Here is a 14245-nt window from a genome sequence, read left to right as displayed (position 1 = left end):
AAATGTTTTTAAAAATTCAAAATTCTGCAAAAACCTGGTAGAAATTCTTCATGGTTCAAAACATTGCTTACTTTTTACTCAACCTGATATATATACAGAAACATATATATGTGATATATATATATATATATATTGAGGTGGTTGGCATTAGGAAGGGCATCCAGTTGTAGAAACTTCACCAGATCAGATTGGAGCCTGGTGCAGCCTTCTGGCTTGCCAGTCCTCAGTCAAACCATCCAACCCATGCCAGCATGGAAAGCGGATGTTAAACGGCAAAGGTGATGATATATATATATAAATTAGGGTTGCCAATTTAGCATATTTTATGCTAGATCTAGCATTTTTTTTCCAGCATTTAGCAGAAAATTTTTGAGTCTAGCATTTAGCAAGGGAAATAGCAGGTTTAAAATTTTATCTAGCATTTTTTTTTAGCATTCTTCTCTGATCATGACGTTTCCACCATAGTTACCCTTTCTCTTCTTTTTCCTCCTTTTCTACTTTCATTAAAGAATCTTACAGCCAAATATTTAGTTCTATTGGCTATTGTTGAATTTTTCTTTCACTTTCCTGAAACTTCAAATGAAAGTTATCCAAAGGAAATTTATCAAGTTATTAACTTTCCTACCCCACCCCGCTTGAATACAGAATTGTTAGCTGCAAACTGATAAGTTGTATTTTCAATTTTATATTTTTATTAATCATTCAATTTATTTCTTGCTTCCCACTACAATATAATGAGCAAAGAAAAAACAAAGTTGTATCAGTAAAAATTCCAAAAGGAATGGCTTAAGTTGCCAGTGTTTACTAAGTAGTTGTATGAAGTACCAAGTGACCAATCTAAAGCACATTGCAGATATTGTATTAAAATAAAAAATGATAAGACATCTATGCTTGAAGCAAATTTAGCAATGTTTCTTTGTTGCCACTCATTATTTAATAAACTGTGATCACTTAATAGAGTTAGGTAAGAATTATGCATCGTACAAAATGTGCAAATATTGTGGGAAATGTTGTAGTTCCATATTTTGATGGAGATTTGACTTTTGATAAAGGAGATAGAAAATTTAGCCTGTTATTAGATGAATCCAAATGAGATATCAATAAACAAGTTGTTAGAAATTGTTATCATATATTACAGAGACTCTCACAAAAAAGTGGTACATACATATCTGAACATGTGATGCGGATGGCATTGTAGAAGCCTTAAAAACTGTATTAGTAAAAAAGAAATTATATATAAAAATTTACTGGGTAAAGGAACTGACGGTGCTACAGAAATGATTATCAAGAAGATTGTAACAGCCACTGAAGAAAATAATATTCACAAAAGAGCACAATTTTACTCTGCCTTTATAAAGAGCTCAAGCACTGTTTGTCAGGAAATATTAATATACTGAGGAATATCAAATGTTTTTCAGTAGAGAATATTTTGCAGCATTTCAAAGAGCCAATTTTACCTGTCTTAGAAGCAATGCATTTAAATGAAGAAAAAATTGCTTCAATTGCAATTCAGTTTAATAGCATTCATTTAGTTAAATGGACAAATACATCTGATACTGAGGCATTCTGGCTAGAAGTCTTGGAATATAAAGATGCTACTGGAGGAAATCCTTTTAGAGATGTTGCAAATTTTGCCATTAATCTGTTGACATTGCCAAACTCAAAGGCAGAAGTTAAATGGCTGTTCAGTAGTATGGGAGTAATCAAATCAAAATTGAAAAACAAAATGCATCTTCCTATGCTTAGATCAATACTGTCTATAGAATATGGCCTGAAAAGATATGGCAAATGTTGCAAAAACTTCGATATTCTAGAACACATAACTAACAAGATTGGGACCTGGGATGTATACAGAAGTCAAGAGCTAGGCACTGCAGCTGGAAGTGACTAAATCAGTGGAATTCAAGAAATTATTTTTCAATGCTGAATATAATTAAAGAAACTAAATTAAAATGTAAATAGAAATTAAGCTTTTTGATATAATTATTCTTTAGCATTTTTTTGGTATTTTTTCAACTGAAATTTAGCATAAAATTGTGATTTTAATTTGGCAGCACTGTATAAATAAGAAGAGAAAGAAAATGGAGATTGGGAAGTTAATAATTGTTTATTATTAACAACAAATCAATCATCATCCCTTACAGCTGTTTCAATTAATACTCGGTGAATTAATTAAATATTAAATTCATATGTCCTGAGCATAATATCTTCAGAGGGAAAAAACATACCCTTAGATGTTCTGTGTGTGTTTATGGATTCATTATAGCAGAGTCTGCTATGATGAATCCATAAACAATTACAATTATTTTTGTTTGATGCACCAGTTATTTGGTAATTTTCTGTCTGATGTAAATATAATTCATCCACTTTTCCTTTCTACAATCAGTTAAATAGGTTTCTGAGACAGCATTTTACAGCTGGAAGCTCTTTTTCTTGCCAACCCTTCTAGATACCTCTTACTTGCACAGATGCAGTGCACCTGCTCTAAAACTAGTACACACACACATGCATGCATGTACACACGACAGCCTTTTGCATAATTTCCATCAAAAGGCAATGGTCAAACAAGATATGGTCAGTAGAAAGTGCTACACAGTGGGTTGGAACCTAAAAGTCCGTGGTTACATAGCAAATTTCTTATTACACTCTACCCTGCCTACCAAGTGCTTACCACTTGCTTTTCAAAGACTCCACTTTTTATGGTTGTAAAATTATGTCTCTTCATGGCACCTGTTTATGACCAAGTAGACTGGGTCTATAATGACTAAATGCCTTGAATATATATGAATATGTATCTCCTTGTAAATCACACCTTACCACTTTAAAAAGTGCCAGGACGCATTGGACAATCGACCAAAGTTGCATTATCAACAATGGAAGACTTGTTCGGACATAAAACTTGATGGAAAGTACGTAAAGGGTATACGAGATAATTTAACTCTGAACGGTGACTTAGAATTGTGGAAATGCTTTTGATAATGATAAACTGTATTGTTGGTTATGTCTACAATTTTTAAATGAAAATTTAGGTTCGAATTCTGTAAATAAAGGATATGATGATTTAAATGTCTTGCATGCTATAATCGCTCTCCAGTGATCCATTTATGCTAATTCTAGACCATTAGGAAGCAGAATCAATTCAGTGCTTGATAAGCAGAAATCACTTGGTATTTGCAGAAATAATGAAGAAATTTTGAAAAATAGTGATAGCTTAAGATTAATCAGAATAACATGTGCAGGAATTAAATTCTGGTCATGATAAAAGGGAATTGTCTGAAAACAGGAGTAACTACATTAACTTAACCTTCTGTTGTACTTATTTTTATGAAAAAACATGACATGCAGAACCCCAAATTTTTCAGCTATTCTTCCACATTCACCAGTGCTAAGATTTATAAATGTTGGTGCTGTCGAATATAAACAGCTACCCATACACAAGTTAATCAGTCTAACCTGAAGCAGTTTTAAATAGTTTGTAAGTTCATTTATAGACAAGTCAATGTCCTAACATTTAAGACAGAATCTTATGAAAAAATAAGAACCGGTTTGTTGTGTAGGATTAATATAAAACAGTTATGAAAAAAGAAAATAAAACAAGCTGAGTTTTTGGGAGCTGTGATGTATGATGAAATATCAAAATATTAAGTATTGAATCTTGAGGTCAGCTAGTGGAAATAATTGTTTCAAAATTATCTTTTACAACTGATTTCAGTTGAAGTAACTTAGCTGAGAAATCCTCTTCTAAACTCTAGTAACTGGTTCTCATTACAGAGGACTACTTACTGTAGTTTAGAAGAGGAGGTGAACCTATTAAGAAGTAGAATGATGTGTCAACTAAAGCCTCTTGGATTATTAGAGCAATACTTTTCTCACACGATACTTCCTACAACTGAGATAGAGTATTGTTATGACTATAATTATTCTTAAGGAGACCGTGTCTACCAGAGTGTGCTGCTACATTAAAGATACTTATTAATATCTAATTATGAGAAAGAAAACTGATGTTTTTTTTTATACACTTAGTGTGGGAAAATTGTCTAAGAAAACAACAAAATATGAGGCAGCATTTGACAGCAATTTTATCTGTTAAACAAAATAGTGGATAGCTTTATAAAATCGTAATAATTTAATCTTAAGAAATTCTTTTATTTTATGACTTTCACCCTGTGAGTTGTTTGTTCTTTTGTTTGTTCTTTCTTTCTTTTTTATTTCAAACTTGGTTTCAATAAATTCCAACACCATTTCAGTTGTTGAGGAAAATCATAATGTTTACACCATATGAAAGGTGAAGATGTTTGGTAAAAGTGAGACAGCTGACATTTTGTATCTTTAATAGGTCTTTGATGATTATGTGATTGATAGATTTTTCATGATGTGAAATTATAGATCTTTATTGATGTGATTGATAAACATTTGAGGTTATGACTGAATGAAGTTTTGTGATTTGATTGAAAGATATTCTTAATAAGTGAGAAGACTTGAACTGGGGAAAATATTGAAGTGCTAAGATTTGAGTGATTTTAAAATACAGAAAAGATAATAATTTCAGTTGGAACTGATAAGTCAATATTTGTTGGCATCTGGCATCTCTCACAGTTAAACAGATGCTTCTTGGTGCATCTTTAATACTTTGTTCTTCATACACACTAACTTTACACATCCAGTGAAGAACACTTACTTCATTTCTTAATCTCCACAACTTCTCTCTCCATGCCTTACTGCCTTGCAGCATTGCATTTCACACATGCGCAACATTCAATCTTCGTTTTATCCTGACAGAAAAGCCCTCTCATACTGGCAGAGCTAAGAGCCGGAATTTATTTAATTTATTTGATCTCACAAATTAATTCCGATATTGATTACATGCTAATTTCTCTACAGATGGCACTTAGTCACGATAGCATTAGACGAAAGATGTGCTTGCATCTATGTCTGAATGGGTTTCTGTGTTGAAGGGTGCAGTCATACTTTTGCTCTTGAATAAGAGTATCATTAATTAAAGCCTCCTAATTCTTCAACATCCTGGCTATGGTCAGTTAAGCTGAGAAATGAAGTTGACATTATTTAACGTCTTAGTCCTGATTGTTCATGTACAGTGCATTGCAGTCATCTGGTAGTTTCAGGTGGATTCTGTGACGAGAGCAGTAGGGACACTATTAGGGAAGGAGGCAATAAGAAAGAAAGTGTAATGTGAGATAGAGAGGGAGGGGGAGTGGGGAGGGAGACGGGGTGTGGTGCTACCTCATGTTATACATGGGTGGATAAAGTGGTGGATGAGAAAAAGATAAAATGGATGCAGGTAATGGAAGGGGGATTTGTGATAGAGATTCAGTGATAAGAGCAGTGAGGAGGGAGATTGAAGGGGTTGAGTAGAGGGTGGGAGGAGGGGTGAACTAAGCTTGTGTGGGAGGCTGGGTCTTCTGCAACACTGCGTGTATCACCATTCGACAGTCATCTCTTTTGCCAGATGTAACATCTGGAGATCACTTTCCACTACATTATCCCAAGTTGTCCTTGGTCGCTTTCTCCTGCTGAAAGATTTTGGGATGAGGGGGTGAGAAATGATCTCAGGATGTTATATCCGACAAATGACTGGTGATGCAGTGATATATATATATATATATTAATGCTCATGGGATCGGAGTCCTGATTTCCACCATTGCTAGTCCTGGTGAAACACATTTAATATACATCATACGTAATCTCTCTTTTGTCATTACCAAGATGGTGAGTTGACGAAGATAATGGTAGACAATTCACTTCTACCTGAAAAACAATATGCAGATAACTGAGAGAAGAATTTATAGTATTTTGCTAAGGAACAGTTTCTGGATTTGAACACAGCTGCTATAAACCAAAAGGTATTTTGCATCATTTAAGCATAAATATGCTTCAATAAAAGAATTAAATTATAAATATTTTGCATAAAAATTTTAAAAAGAAGCAAAAGATAACAAAAAGTGTACGAAATTTCAATATAAAAGTAAATTTTTTATTATAATTTCTAAAAATGTTGCAGTGTTACGTTGAGACAATAATTTTAAGATCATTTACCAGCATCTCACAATATTGTTTACTTCCATAAACAGTGCAAGCTTAATATTGGCATTGCTAAAGATTGGTTTTTATGTGATATATTTCAGCATGAGGTCAGGTTAGTATAACAAATCATGGTTACTAGAAATAAGTTATATTTGTTTCTTACATAATCACAGTGGGTGAAAACAATAGGTAGGATGGTGTATATATAAATGGAAAATCCTTGTCAAGGTTGACAAAATAAGTAGCACTCAAATACAGGTGTTGATATAAGTGACTGCAAACCCCACAAGCTCACCACCAGAATTGGGGCCTTGTATTTATAATATAAATAATAAATATATTTCAGTAGTTGTGAGCTGTTTAGATTGTTGAAAATGTGTTTATTCAAAATATTAATTTAAAAATTAGTTAATATAAATTTTTCTAAATATGAAAGATTTGAATTGATATTTTTCTTTTCTATTTAAATTTTATAAAAGAAAATATGTTTAAGAGCGAGTTGATAATTTTTCTTTGGAATATATCAGAAACTGAAGTGTATGCAAATATATTTAAATAATAATAATATTAATAAAAGACAAAATACTTTGTAACTTTTAATAATGATATCTATGAAGACACTCGGAGTAAATTGTGTTACCAGATGAAATATTTTAATTGGTTAGAATAGAAAAAAAAAACCAAGAGGCAAATATCTTGTCTAGCTGCTGAGATAGGAAATTTACCTCCATCATTCCAGTTTTTGCCTTCTGTGGTTAATGGTGATCCTTCTTTTCCTATTAAAATACATCACAGTTCTCTAATCATTTTACAGCAACATATTGTGCCAAGTCTTGGTGGCCACTTCAGCCCTGGTACGTCTCTCAGCTTTATACAATCTCAATTTATTCTCTTTTTGCTCTGCTCTTCCTCTGGGCTTGTTGTATTTAATTTCAACATTTAATTTCACTCTACAAATATTTAATCCTCTTACATGATTGATAACAGCAGAGCATTAAAAAAAAGTTGTTTTTTTTCCTCAAAATTCATCAAGTTTTCTTCTAATTTGCTCTTCTTTACTTTGTTAATTACATGTAAGAGTTGAATTATTAATTAGTTTAACTGTAATCCAGTTAATTTAAAGTTTAAATTTAAATACAGGCAATTTAAAGTTTCTTATTAAATATATTTCAACTTGTGGAATCCAGATTGAAATAATATGTTTGTATGAAAGTGCGCACACGCATGCACACACACACGTCTGTAGATACATCCATACATGCATACATTTATGAGGGCTGCATAATCCCTGTATGAAGGGGTGGTCAGTAAGGTGTGAATCAGGGTTCAGCAATAAATTGAGTGTGCAAGTGGGGTATATCAGGATTTAGTCCTCAGCCCTGTCCTATCAAAGACCTTCCAGCCATAACAGGGGCACTTAAGACCATCTGTCCTTGGGAACTCGTGTAGTCTGACAAATTAGCTCTTAGTGTAGACTGTGGAAGACTTGAAGCTGAAATTCCAGACATGGAATCAGAACCTGGAATTGAAGGGCTCTAAGGTAAATTTTGAAAAATCATTAGTAGGAAGGAAGACAGGAGCCCCTAAGGTATCTGGAAAACGGTCTTGATCCACTGGCAAAAAAGGATTCAGTAGAAATTCTATAAGATATGCCCAGTGTATAGAATGGACTGAGAAAAGATGCGGGAGTATTGAAGACAGGGTAAGAGAGAGGGTGGATTTCAGATGTAGCAGACACATGAAGGGTGCTCAGGAAATAGATCCTCTCAAATACCCAGATGGTTTCCTAGCAACAGTTGATAGCTTTATCTACCCAGGAGATCACATAAGCAGTGATGGTGGATGTTTTGAATGTGTGATCAGCAAAATATAAGAACAGGTTGGAGTAAGTTGCTGGCAACAAAGGGTTTATCTCTCAAAATCAAGGGAAGACTGTATAATGCTGGTGTGCAATGTACACTGTAGCATGGCAGAAAGACGTAGGATTGAGAGCAGAATTCATATCAAAGCTGGAAGGAAATGTGCAATGTTAGTGTATATGAGTGATAGAGTATAAATGAAGTGAGAAACAAACTGGGTATAAAAGGAATCAGATACAGTATGCAGGAGAGGTGGCTGCTCTGGTATGGACATGAGATGCAAATGGAGGATGACAACTACATAAATGCTAAAAGCTCAAAGTGGTAAAGAGAGATTGATTGAGGAAGGCTTGAGAAGGGATGTTGAAAAATGATCTCAAGATGTTTGATGAAGGAGGTGACTGAAGACTATGTTGACCCAACTCAGGGACCAAAGGAGATTAAGACAAGGAAAGCCTCTGGTCCATCAGCAGTTGTTGCTGAGGGGCTTAAAATATCTGTCGGAGCAGGATAGAGCCTAGTCACCCATATTGTTAATAAGGTTAATCAGGAAGGTGTTAAACCTAATGACTGATGCAGCAGCATCATAGTCAGCTGTTACGAGGATAAAGGAGATACCTTAGAGAGAGAGAGAGAGAGAGAAGTAATTACAAGGAAATCAAGTTGCTGGAACAGGTTTTGAAAGGAACAGAGTTTATAGTTCAATTAGTTGGGAAGAGATTTAGGATGGATGAGATGCAGTTTTGTGTCAGCAAGAAGCAATACTGATCTCCTCTTTCTAGTGAGGCAAAGAAAGAAGCATTTGCCTAAAAAAATAAGCCACTAAACATTGATCATCGTGGAGAAAACCTTCAACAGTTTTAGTAAGAAAACACAGGTCTCTACTCCCTTTAGAAGAAGGGTCCTGTTTGATTTGTAGAAAAGGAGTAAGTACAAATTCCATACAGTGTACCTGTTGCAAGTTAAGGCATACAAAAAGGTGAAGTAGTATTATAGGCAGGTTAATAGGGAAAGTGAACTTTGTATGCGGCAGATGCAAAGGACCAAAAAACTCTAAGGGTGCCTGGAAAATAGATTTTCTTGAATAGCCAGGAGAATCGCTAGATATAATAGATAGGTTCTGTTACCTACATGACCTAATTACCTGTGGAGGAGGATGTTTTGAAAATATAGATGCTAGAGTAAAAATAGGATGAAGGAAGTTCCAAGAGCTATTACTTCTGATGGTGGCAAGAGGCCTCTGTCTCCGACTGACAGCAGACTGCATGATGTTTGTGTATGAACAGCAATAATACATGGTAGTGAGATGTGGGCTGTGAATGCAGAAGTCATGTGAAAAACTAAAAAGAAATGAAGTGAGGATGCTCTAAAGGATGCCCAATGTTGGTGTGCATGAACAACGGAGTAAAGAAGCATTAAATGTAGTGGGCAAGAAAGAAGACTGTGTTGGAACGGGGTATGACATGGATGAAGACAACTGTACAAAGAAGTACCAATTACTGTGCCAGGAACTTTTGTAAGAGGGAGACCCAGAAAAATGTAAGATGAAGTTGTAAAAGTCAGTCTCAGGAGGAGATGGCAAAACACTGAGCTGATTGGCAATATTCTGCACTCAAGAACACCCTTCTATCACAGTGAAACCAATCTTCTGGCAGCATAATGTGTACACACACACACACACACACACACACACACACACACACACACACACACGACTGGGCTCCTTGCCCGATTTGTCTCTGTCAAGCCATCCCTCCCACCTCTGATACCTCCATTATTTCTTCTAACTACTGCATATTTCTTTCATTTCTCTGCTATCAGTTATCTCTCCTCATCCCCCCCCACCAATCATTTCCTATTGTCATCCACACCTCATTCTCATCTCTCCTTTTGACGCACACCAACTTTACTTCGCCACTCATCACTTTTTCTCCTTTCAGTCACTTCTATTGACATCCATCCCTTGTTCTCATCATCTTCCACCTACTCATATTTACCATTCCTTTCACTCTTTTTATCTCTTCTCGGTTACATTCACTTTGACCTCAATGTCTAACCGCCATTCACTTTCCCCCAACACACTTTACCTTCCTACTCTTCCCAGTTTTCTCTCTTTACTCTCTCCTATTCACCTTCTGTCTTGAGTGTACACTTTAACACCATGTCATCACGATCTTTATCCAGCTCCATTTATGCCCACCCACTCTTATACAATGAAAGGTAGATATGTATCTCCTCTGCTATGACAAATGTACCTCCATTCTACAATACTCCTACTCATTGAAAGGAGCTCTGTAGTATGCTTTTCTCCTCTAGGCACAAGGCTCAAAATTTTTGGAGAGGTGGGACCAGTCGTTTAGATTGACTCCAGTACACAACTGGTACTTAATTTATTGACCCCGAAAGGATGAAAGGCAAAGTAGACCTCAGCAGAATTTGAATGCAGAATGTAAAGACAGACGAAATATCGCTAAGCATGTCTTCCGGCATGCTAACGTTTCTTATTTCTTTACTGCCCACAAGGGGATACTCACAGAGGAGACAAACAAGGACAAATGGATTAAGTCGATTATATCGACCCCAGTGCATAACTGGTACTTATTTAATCGGCCCCAAAAGGATGAATGGCAAAGTCGACCTTGGCGGAATTTGAACTCAGAATGTAGCAGCAGATGAAATACCACTAAGCATTTTGCCCAGCCTGCTAATGTTTCTGCCAGCTTGCCCCCTTGGGGCTCTGTAGTATTGCAAACTATTAGATGACCCACCTGTGCTGGTATTGAGAAGGGCTGTAGAAATCCTGCAAAAACAGATGCTGGAGCCACATGTAGTCCTCTGACCCATTGGAACTGTCTAACCCATGCCAGCATGGAAAGATGATAATGATGAGGATCATGTACTCACACACATGTATATATGTGTGTGCGTATGTATGTCATAGCTGAACAATGCAGTACAGCCAGAAGTTGATAGCCACTGGCAAAGGGAAATAATTCAGACTTTTTCCCGCCATATTTTAAAGAGGTCATAGGCCAACAGGTCTTGGGGTCTGACGATATGCCATAAAGTTAAACCCTTTATGGATGAGAAACCCCATAAACTGGCCTTCACCAGGAAAATACACACACACACAAACACACACACACACATAAGCATGTATATTTATAAACACATAAAAGTGTGTATATATATATATATATATGCACACATACATACACACACGTATAAAATACAATATTAAATTCTTGTATCAGCCACTTAACCAAATATGTGTGTTTGCCTTTTTCTTTTGTATGTTACTGTAAGGTTTATAACACTAGATATTTGGGAGTGAGACAGATTTGTTATAGTTTTACAGAACTCGTATTCTTTAACATTTGATATTGGTCAAGATATCATGGAATTTTGATGTATCTAAAATGTTCAGCAGAACAAGCATTGTGCAGGGGAAGTAGTGTTTAGAATGTTGCTACTTATATATATATATATATATAAAATTATATTATTTAATGTTGAACAAATGATATAGGCATTTAAATGTGTGTGTGTGTGTGTGTAATATAATGGTCAAATAATTTGAAAAATAAATGGCAGTAAAAATGAGTTTTCATTTATTTTATTGTGATTTGACAATCCAAGTAAATATTTTTCCAGTGGTTCTCTTCTGATTGGGTTCAGTTGGTTTGTTGAGGTGAAATCCATAGAATCTTATTCCCATTTCTGGTCCTCCTCTGCTGGTTTTCTGAAACTTTCATTGGTTTTCTTATTTTCATTTGTTTATTTTTTTAAAGAATTTTGTTTCAAAAGAGCACAAACATATTAAGAGGTTGGTTATATTATATATATATATATATATATATATATATATATATATATATATACATATATATATGTATCTATGTATGTATGTATAAGCATATCATCATCATCATCATCATCGTTTAAAACGGACGCTAAACGATGATGATGATGATGATATGTTTATACATACATACATAGATACATATATATATGTATATATATAGGTATGTATGTAAATATATATATATTATATATATGCACACATACATACACACACGTATAAAATACAATATTAAATTCTTGTATCAGCCACTTAACCAAATATGTGTGTTTGCCTTTTTCTTTTGTATGTTACTGTAAGGTTTATAACACTAGATATTTGGGAGTGAGACAGATTTGTTATAGTTTTACAGAACTCGTATTCTTTAACATTTGATATTGGTCAAGATATCATGGAATTTTGATGTATCTAAAATGTTCAGCAGAACAAGCATTGTGCAGGGGAAGTAGTGTTTAGAATGTTGCTACTTATATATATATATATATATAAAATTATATTATTTAATGTTGAACAAATGATATAGGCATTTAAATGTGTGTGTGTGTGTGTGTAATATAATGGTCAAATAATTTGAAAAATAAATGGCAGTAAAAATGAGTTTTCATTTATTTTATTGTGATTTGACAATCCAAGTAAATATTTTTCCAGTGGTTCTCTTCTGATTGGGTTCAGTTGGTTTGTTGAGGTGAAATCCATAGAATCTTATTCCCATTTCTTGTCCCTCCTCTGCTGGTTTTTCTGAAACTTTCATTGGTTTTCTTATTTTCATTTGTTTATTTTTTTAAAGAATTTTGTTTCAAAAGAGCACAAACATATTAAGAGGTTGGTTATATTATATATATATATATATATATATATATATATATATATATATACATATATATATGTATCTATGTATGTATGTATAAGCATATCATCATCATCATCATCGTTTAAAACGGACGCTAAACGATGATGATGATGATGATATGTTTATACATACATACATAGATACATATATATATGTATATATATAGGTATGTATGTAAATATATATATATTTATATATATGCATATACATACTGATACATATGTATGTACATACATGTATATGCATACACAGATATATATGTGTGTGTGTGTGTGTGCATACACATGTATATTTACATATACGTACTCATGCATATATGTATATACAGATATACTGTCGGTAGAACATAAATCCAGAAAAGAAGCTCACTCTAAGTTATAGAGCAGTAAACAATATAAAAGTTAGAATCGATCAGTTTATGGGATTACCTTTGGGAGACAATCCCCTGATGTTGACATTGAGTAGCGAGGTCATATCCTCCTTTATATTCTAGATCGGCCACTTGCAAGAGAGGCCTCAAGCCAACGGATTTTGGAATCTGATGATATGCCATAAGGCTAAGCGATTTATGGATGTGAAACCAAAAGTAATCCCATAAACCGGCCTATTCTAACTTTTATATTATACAGATATATATATATGTCTGTGTGTATATATATACATATATAAAGTATGCATGTATATATATGTATATATATATATATACACACACACACACATATATATATATACACATATGCATATATATATATATATACATGCATACTTTGTATATGTATATATATATATATACACACAGACATATGTATATATATATATATATATAATATATATATATATATATATATATCTAATGACTTCATTATATTGTAATATTTCTATACATAAATGCATATCTATGTTTATATAAACTCATGTATAAAAGCATAATTTTGTACATATATACACATAATCTTTCATTCCACTGTCCACATATACTGCGTGTATATATATGTATATATACATATACACTTAGAGTAATTATATACATAACTACACAAGCACTTTTCATATACACATGTATACTATATGCTGTCTTTTTTTGGTAATGTTCCGTTAGTTGGCTATTCATTGTTAATTCATTTGTTTTATTATTGGAATTAAAAAGCTGTTTTGTGATACCATCAGAGTAATTTAGCCTTGTGCTGCATCAAATTTCAAATTTCACTTAAATTTGATTTCATTACAGTATTTTTGTTGAATTTTAGGGTATGGTAATTCCACATTCATACCATGAACATGTAGGATTAAGGAATCCTACTTTCTGTCTTTTTGGTTCTTCTCCCCATTTGGATCTTCCGAATGCTGAAATAGTAAAAAAAATGAGTGTTAAATCAGTGATAAATCAATAGAAATATTTTCACTCAATTTTAAAATGTTTGGGTGCTGTGTGTAAGAAGAATGTATTTGTCAGTATAGTTTATCATAAAGATGCCCCACTAATTTCCTCTGGCTGCAAAAGGCAGACAAGTTTTCTTCTGTAGGCTGTTATTTTCTGGTGAAACCCTCACCAACTTCTGGGACTGGAAGAAAAAGGTGAGGCAGAACTGGAAGTGCTCTCCTCTTGTTGAAAGATGGGTAAGAGTGATGAGC

The 14245-nt window shown here is 33.9% G+C and overlaps 2 protein-coding genes across 2 annotated transcripts in view; one reads left to right on the top strand and one right to left on the bottom strand.

Annotated features, from left to right (window-relative positions):
* The window catches only part of LOC115217301 (lipoxygenase homology domain-containing protein 1-like), a 308929-nt gene that overhangs the window by 50143 nt on the left and 244541 nt on the right, over positions 1 to 14245 (top strand). The window lies entirely within an intron of this gene.
* The window catches only part of LOC115217293, a 49709-nt gene continuing 49161 nt past the window's right edge, over positions 13698 to 14245 (bottom strand). The window contains exon 2 of the mRNA XM_029786936.2: positions 13698 to 13957. Coding sequence (XP_029642796.1) covers positions 13857 to 13957 — 101 coding nt within the window. The 3' untranslated portion in view covers positions 13698 to 13856. The remainder of the gene's footprint in view (positions 13958 to 14245) is intronic.

This window comes from Octopus sinensis, linkage group LG11, assembly GCF_006345805.1.
Source record: "Octopus sinensis linkage group LG11, ASM634580v1, whole genome shotgun sequence".
Lineage (NCBI taxonomy): Eukaryota > Metazoa > Mollusca > Cephalopoda > Octopoda > Octopodidae > Octopus > Octopus sinensis.
Note: the sequence above shows the minus strand (reverse complement) of the source record. Positions and strands in the feature narration are given on the sequence as shown.